Genomic DNA, 8447 nt, shown 5'->3' on the forward strand with positions numbered 1-8447 from the left:
ACTCAATAAAAGGGTTTTTAAAAAAATTATTTTCAACATCATCTTGTGATTTGAAGCATCTTTTATCTCTTAGTTCCCATTTTAATAGAGTGGTAGGAACAGGGATCTTACAACCACCTACTTTGTTATGTCATGCAGCTATTTTTTTTTGCCTCTTCTTGGTCTCAAGATGAGCATTACTTTAGGATTGAAAATCTGAATAAAGTTGTGCTTAGTAAGAACGGCATTTTCTTTTTGTTTAGAGGCAAGTATAATAGTTGTTTAATAGTTACTTTGTATTCTTTATTTTTTTGTATAATATTTAATCCAAATTCTCTTAGGTCTGTCTGCATCTTTTTGTACATTTCATTTATAATATTGCTATGTTCTTTGATGCCCTGACATACATCACTTAATGGCATCCTTCACAAACCAATTTTAAAACAGTTTTGTCAAGGATGTGGATTATGTAGTTTTGATAATTTATATGTGGTATTATCTGTCTTTGCCTTTTAAAATATTTTTTGTATTTTGGCGCTTTTTATTCTTTTTAAAGGGCTACAGGAGAAGAATTGAAAGTGAAGGCATACTTACCAACAGGAAAACAATTTTTGGTCACCAAAAATGGTAAGAATTATGTTGCATATGTTAGTAGATTTTACACAAAGAGTTATATATAAATTAAAAAAAAAAAAAAAGCTTTAGCACTTACTGATGTTAATTTGTGCTTAAAGCTGTACTTAACAACTGCTCCTAGACAGAAATTTGGAAATTTAATGAGGTCTGGGTTTTCTGTTGCTAAGGTAGTTTTTTCCTTATTTGATTTTTATCTCCTTTCTTTCTGTTGTTTCTTTTTGCCAAAAAGGTCTAATTTTAAGATATTGAGGAAAAGAGCCCTAAGCATAGTTGGACTTCTTCTAATTGGATTTCTTTTAAGTTGACTTCATAATCATAATCTTTTTAGCTATTTGATTTTGTTGTTCTTTAACCTTGAAGTTTTCATGGAAAATGAAATTGAGACTACATTTGACATCTAAAAGCTCAAAGCTAAAGATTTTATTATCTATAATGTCATTGAGAGATTGCCTGTAGGTACAGAAAAAATGGTTTTGAAACAAGTATCTTATTTATGAAGTTAATTTGAAAACATCACAAGGTTTTTATAGTCTCTTATCTAATCACATAATAATATGTTGATTTCTGTTCTAATTTACCTATTATAAGAAAGGGAAAATATGTACAAAACATCACTTTCTTTTTTTCTACAGCATATTTTTTAATTAGGATAAATTATTTTTTTCCTACTTATTTTTTAAAAAATCAGATTCATAGCAATTTGTCCCTACATCATGTTTTTACCTTATAATGTTTCACTTTTAGGCTTATATGAATAATACTGGTTGAGTGACACATTTGCTATGTGAAAAATTTGACACCAATATTGTAAACAGAGTAAAATTTAGCAGTTTAGTGTATTTTATACTGGTTTCTCCATTGTGAATAGCTGGAACTTAAATATAAATTATGAAATTCATATTGAAAGTTAACTTTAGCATTGCACACTTCAGGTCATCTCTACCACCTCTGAGAATGACAGGTGGTGCCTCTATGTTCTGAGAGTAAAACCATTAAAATAAAGTATTATTCATTAGCCTGAAGTTGAACAATGTCATCTGTGGCTTCAGGTTGCCGTTTTTACAGACCATCAGGGTGAAGAATTCATAGAACACTCCCTGTGGAGCTTTTCTGCTTGTCTCTAACAGAGCTATTTAGAGAAAGATAAATATGGTCAAATAATTATGTGTCTCTAGGCTAAATATAACTCTTTAATTAATCATTTTCATTAGAAGTGAACTGTAATATTCACTTAATATTTTCACTTAACATTTATATATTTAATATAATATTCACTTATCATTTTATGGTATAAACTTTCTATTTTTTTTTCTAATGGATTTATAGGAAGCAGATTATGTGCTACTAACTGTATGTGTAATTTTTTGTAGTACCATGCTACAAGCGGTGCAAACAAATGGAATATTCAGATGAATTGGAAGCTATCATTGAAGAAGATGATGGTGATGGAGGATGGGTAGATACTTACCATAACACAGGTAAGAGGAGACTAGAATGACATATATTTGGTTTAAATTGTTTTAAACATTTTTACAATATTTTATAACACATTGATTTTAAAAAATAAAAAGGAGTATACATAAGGCACAGTAGACTTTTACCGTAAAAGAAGCAGGATAACAAATTAGAAAAAAATTCTCTTTGAAGTATACTAGATTTGTATAGTACTGCTACTTCCATAGCAATTTAAAAATATGTATATTATTTTCTTTATTTCCAATGAAAGAAAAAAAGCCAATTAGAAATACTGAGCATGCATCCCACTTTGCTTTGAATCCCTTATTTATAGGTCATTCCATTGAGTTTTAGGACAGGAACTGTACTCATATTCATTTTATTCAAAGACGGCATTTAAAAGTATTTAGTAATTATTTATTAAATGACTAATAAAGAATTTTAAAGACTGTTGGCTCCATAAAGGTAGAGATTCATTGTTGAATCCTCAATATTTATCATAGTATCTGACATAGAAGTTGTTCACATTTTTATTAAAGGATTTCATTAAATTTAAGCCTTTCATAAGTTTGTTTGCATAAGTTGTTTGGAACTCTGACTTTTTTATTCCAATCTTAAAAACCTATTGTGCCACTATATTTATATTGACAATGTAAATGCTTATTATTATATGCTGCTACCTACCATTTATAACCTAGTTTTAATCAAGAAAATATGTTCTGAATTTAAACGTAGGAATTTAAAAATAAGTTTTCTCCCTCTAAGCCATAGAAAGTAAAAGGTATAACAGAAGTAGTAATAGAGCAGGATTTCTCGACTTTAGCACTGTTAACCTTTTGGGCTGGGTAATTCTTTGTCATAGCATTTCCTGTACAATGCAGAATGTTTAGCAGGATCCTTGAGCTCTACCCACTAGATGCCAGTAGCATTCTTCCAATTGTGACAACCAGAAATGCCTCCAGGTATTGCCAAATATTCCATGAGGAACAAAATTGCTGCCCTTAATTGAGACTCGCTGCAATAGACAGAGGACTAAGTAATCTGCCCAGGAAAAAGTACCTTGTTATTTCAGTTTCTGCTCCACTCTGAATAAGAGACTCTGCCAGCTCTTTCTTTAAGGTGATAATAGACACAAATTTAAGACTTGGGCTACTTGATTTGAAGCTCACTTAATGAGTTGAGTGTTGTTATGTCAAGGCCTAAAGAAAATAGCAGATTGAACAACTTTTTAAACTAATTTCAAAAATTATCTTTCCCCCCACTGAATAGTGTTGTTAGATTTCTATTTTCAATCACTTCCAAAAGCATTCAGCAGCTCTTTAGTTTTCCCATGACTGGAAGTGTGGACCGCACATCTGTAAGAAATTGTCTGTTGACTGAGTAATACCACTGGTTAGAGCACTATGTTTCTGATGTCAAGTTAATGAGTTACTCTGTTGTCTAGTTGTGTTTTATTCCATAATCACTATCCGAAATCCAAGTGCATATTTACAAAGGCATTCATTACAGAGACAAGTAGGTATCAGCATGATTGGATTGACAAAAATCTATTACAGAAGTTCAACAACTAAAATAAATGATTGTCTGCTGTTAGTGGACAAGTAACATTTTCATTTATGGAAAACAACATAGTATTCAACTGCAGTTAATTAGATATACATAATAAATTCTAACTAATGTTTATGAGACATACCCTTAGCATTTTAGGTTTAAACTATATCCTGATTTGGTTAAAGCAGTGCTTCCATTGACTCACAAGGTCAGGTGCCTGGCTCTTTGTCACCTCAGTTCCTTTTGCTTCATCTCTTCTTCAGTTCCTTCAGGTTTCTTTGATTTCTTTTAGCCCTTATATTATTACTCATAGTTCTCCAGGGAAATATAATCAACAGAATATGAATGTAGATAGAGATAATAGATTATAGTTATAGATATAGATATGGAGAGATTTAGTTTGAAGAATTGGTTTATATGTTTGTGGGAGCTTACCAGTCTGAAATTTATAGGGCAATCTGGCCAGCAGGCCAAAGACCCAGGTAAGGGTCAATTGCTGCAGCTTGAATCCAAAGACAGTTCGGAGACAGAATTCCTCCTTCCTGAGGACCTCAAATCTTTTTCTGTTAAGGCCTTCAACTATTGAACAAGGCCCACCCAAATTATAGAGGGTAATCTGCTTTTCTACTGATTTAAATGTTAACATCTAAAAAAATACCTGCACAGCTACATTTAGAGTGGTGTTTGACCAAACATCTGGACATAATAGCCTAGCCAAGTTGATGTAAAATTAACCATCACAGCCCATAAGGGTATTACTGTCATTAGAGTCATTTGAACTCCCCCCAAACCCAACTCAGTATGTCCTACTTTTAGAGACTCTGGATTGATGGGATACTACTACATTATATTTAGACAGATTGAAGAAGTTTATTTTCTTTGTTTTTAAGTACTGGATTCAGTGAATTGTTTTGTAAAGTGAATTCAGTATATTAAGATTTGGGTTTTACTGTTGTGTAATAATCACACCTATTAAATAGTAACTTCTAGAAAAACTGCCAAGTAAAAACTTTATGCTAGAGCTGTGAATTGTGGCATTTTCCATTTGTGAAGTGAGTCATCCTTTGGTTTTGACATAAACAGATATATCAAGGTTAGAAGATTAATAAAGGAGCAAAGCATATTTTGTGTGTAGGGTATTTTCTTTAGTATTTCCATCCTTGAACTATTTAAAAACACTGACATATATTTTGAATTAGAAATATTATTTTACTGACTGCAATGCTGCTATATGCTTAATGCCACCTTCACTGAGACAAGTAGGTTCTAAGGTAGTTGCTCAACCAAATGCAGTTGACAGAGTATTGAACCAAAAGTCAGAATGCGTGGATTTGAATCCAGTTTCTCACTTAGCTGGCTATGAGACTCAAGCAAGTTATATTATCTCTCTGGAGACTTTTTTCTTCATAGCGGAAAAAAATTGTTATCCTAACTACCTCACAAGATAGTGTTTGTAAGGATTAAATAAAATATAGAAACAGTAAAATAGAAAGCCCCATATAAATGTGATATGGTATTACTCCCTCTGGGTGTCCTAGATTTCTGAAGCAAATGGCATATTAGTATAACTAATAACCATTGAGACAATTTCGATGCAGGTTTTAAATGTAAATATGAGTCCCGTAGTCTTTTTTCATTTATGAGAATGAATATGTATTTTGATAGAAACACAAGGAAAGCAAATAAGAAAAGTAAATTAGGAATAGTAAATGAGGAATGATAGAGTAGGATAATTCATGGTAAAATATCAAATTGATATATATATATATTTAATTTGAGAAATGTCTCTGGGATTATTTATTCCTGTTAGAGTTTATTTGTAAAGATGCTGCTAACATTGCCTCCTCTTTTCAGAGCAGTTGTGAGAATTTAGAGAATTTTAAGTATTTTTATGTTGCTGGAATCTGGAGGACGTTTACAACCTAATTTAAGTTATTCTTTTCTGAACAATTTTAAACAGGTATTGCAGGAATAACCGAAGCAGTTAAGGAGATTACACTGGAAAGCAAGGTACTGGTTAATTAGATACATTTCTGACTTCAGTGACCTAGTTATTTGGGGGGGTGTGTGTGTGTGTGTGTGTATGTGTGTGTGTATTTAAGATTATTTATATCATTCTTATTCACACTCAGATTATTATCAAGCAGTTTTAAATTTAGCTTTTATTTTCCTCTCATTTTTCTTTCTTAACATACTAAAATACTGCTGTTTTCCAGTGCTTCTCTTTCTTTCCTTAATCTGTTATATGGTTAAGATAAACATTTTTGGAGATTATAACTGGTAAAAACTACTAATTTTTACTAGCTGGGAAGGCTTCTAGGCTAGTTTAAAATAAATGGCTTTTCATTTTTAAACATAAATACCAAATGTTCTGTAAGTGAATGTTTTCGAAGTGGTTTAGCTACTTGCTGATGGTAATGATATTTTGCATTTTAAACATTGTCTTAAGCAATTTAGTCATTACCACTGTAGTATTTTAATTTACTGCTAGTTTGAGTTGGTTTTGTTTTTGTTTTTGTATTAGTTTTTGAAAATTTAAGGTAAACTTTAGCATCATTCAAAATCATGACATTTTGAATCATGAATGGAAGCTAAATCAGTTAGGTTTTATTGTATGATTTGTTTCAGAGGGAAGGTAAAAATATATAATTGGGTGGAATTTTTCTGCTTGCAAATTTTAAGTTAGTTCAGACTATCAATATTGTATTAGCTTTTCATTTCTAAAGAGAATGATTCCAATTGTCTTTATATTTTTATATAATTGTTTGAAATGATATTTAAAAAGTACAAAATGCCTTTATCCTTCTTTCCTTTATTATTTCGTTAACAGTGAAGTCTCTTAGAGAATAGAATATTTAGACAGAATAATTGTGTTTCTTTTTTCCTTAAGATACATTCGACTACAACAGTTAGTAATTTAAGATGTTCTTTGTGTGTTTTGGTCATTTTAATCTTTTAGAATTAGTAACTGGGACTTAACGGAAAAGAAAGTATTATAAACTAAATAGTTTTTTTTTGTCAGCGTACAATTTTACGCTTCCTAGAAATTCAATTTTGTGCTTGCTAGGGTGCAGTTCATCAGTCTGAGAACTTATCCTTTTGAAATTCTACTTTGAGGAGAGTTTGAATGACTGAGGAGAACTTGGACAAATGGCTTTGCTTCTTTAGAAGATCTGTTTACTCAGCCATTAGTGTATATACTTCAGATTTCGAGAATGACAAACAGCAGAATAGTTTGGATAACATTGTTTTGATAGGTTTATGGTATTCTCCGAAGAATTTTAAATAGATGCAATAGTGGTTAATATGGTATTTGGTATCTCACTTAACATTCTTACATCCTACTAAAGGATGAATACTTAGAATAATTTGCAACTAGAATATACCTTTCCTGTCATTTCCTATTTCTTATAACATAGAATTCTTGTCGTTTCCTATTTCGTATAACATATATTTCCAATAACATAGAATTTACATTATTTTTTATAATTCTGTGCTTAGAATGCTTTCCATCTAGACCCAAGTATCACCCTTGTTGTTGATTTCTACTGTATCTTGTATCAAGTATGAACATCCAACATGATTAAAATTTCCCTTAATAATCAGTTCATCAGATACTGGCTTATCTATTAATTACCCAGATACTGATGATCTTTCTATGGTTTCACATTTTTGATATAATAATGACACATATGATCTAAATTTCTAGTGGTAAATAAAATCATCCCTAGTTAAACTTGTAAATTTGGCGAAACTAGATGTCCAGGCTTTTTACTTACTATATTGACTTCACATTTATAGAATATTTTGTGAATTAGACTTGTCTTTGGTTAACATTATTCTTTCATTCTAGTGCTGATTATAGTTAAGAAACTGAACTGAAGTCTTATAATAACTCTTAATTACTTAATTCAGCCAGGATATTGTTAACAAATTAGAATATGATAGTGTTTGATTTATAATAATAAATTTAACATAAAAGTGTACTGTAATTTATAAATGTATACCTTTTTTGTCTTTTAAATTATGTGTGCAAGTTAACATAACTTTGAACTGATTTTCTAATAATGAATTGGTTAACTAAAAATATTTTATTGAAAGTACAACTGGCAACTTTTTAAAAATGATTAGCTTAGATGAGTCTTGGTGTTTCTGTGATGCTTTTCATATTTTTCAGTCACAGCACTTAAGACATCACTTAATGATTGTGTTCTGGGTTTGTCATCTCACTGAAGTAGGAGTTTCTTGAGGATAAGAACCATCTTATCACTATTATTTTTACAGTGGTTAAACTGTGCTGACATATGGGTGCTCAGTATTTGAATTAATGAACATACTTAAGTGACTTTAAATATAATTAATTTCAAAGGACAGTGTAAAACTCCAAGATTGCTCAGCCTTATGTGAGGAGGAGGAAGAGGAGGATGAAGGAGAAGCTGCAGATATGGAAGGTGTGTTCCAGATTTGCTTTAATTACACTGGAATATTGATTTTGGAATATTTATAATTAATGTGGATTAAGAATTCTATTCCATTGAGTTCTAAATTTTGACATTTAACAGCCTAGAGAGGATTTTGTTTAAATTTAATCCATGCAGAACTTATTTTGATATTGGATTCTTGTACTTTACCTAAAGCATAGTCTCGACAGCATTATTTCTACTGGAATAAAGCTTAGTCATAAATCTTTAATGCTGTGTACAGCTAGATTCTTAAACTAACTCTTAAATTCCTCCAGATCCATACAGTGTTTGCGTATGCATTTTGTATTTTTTTTCCTTTTTGATAACATCTCATTCTGAAAACTTTATGATAATTATTTTTAA

The 8447-nt window shown here is 30.8% G+C and overlaps 1 protein-coding gene across 1 annotated transcript in view; it reads left to right on the forward strand.

Annotated features, from left to right (window-relative positions):
- Positions 1 to 8447, forward strand: part of ATG3 (autophagy related 3) — a 29071-nt gene that overhangs the window by 11109 nt on the left and 9515 nt on the right. Inside the window, exons 4-7 of the mRNA XM_023527663.1 lie at positions 536 to 606; positions 1986 to 2093; positions 5582 to 5631; positions 7991 to 8072. Of these exons, the coding sequence (XP_023383431.1) occupies positions 536 to 606; positions 1986 to 2093; positions 5582 to 5631; positions 7991 to 8072 (311 nt within the window). The remainder of the gene's footprint in view (positions 1 to 535; positions 607 to 1985; positions 2094 to 5581; positions 5632 to 7990; positions 8073 to 8447) is intronic.

Source organism: Pteropus vampyrus, unplaced genomic scaffold (assembly GCF_000151845.1).
Source record: "Pteropus vampyrus isolate Shadow unplaced genomic scaffold, Pvam_2.0 Scaffold1, whole genome shotgun sequence".
NCBI lineage: Eukaryota > Metazoa > Chordata > Mammalia > Chiroptera > Pteropodidae > Pteropus > Pteropus vampyrus.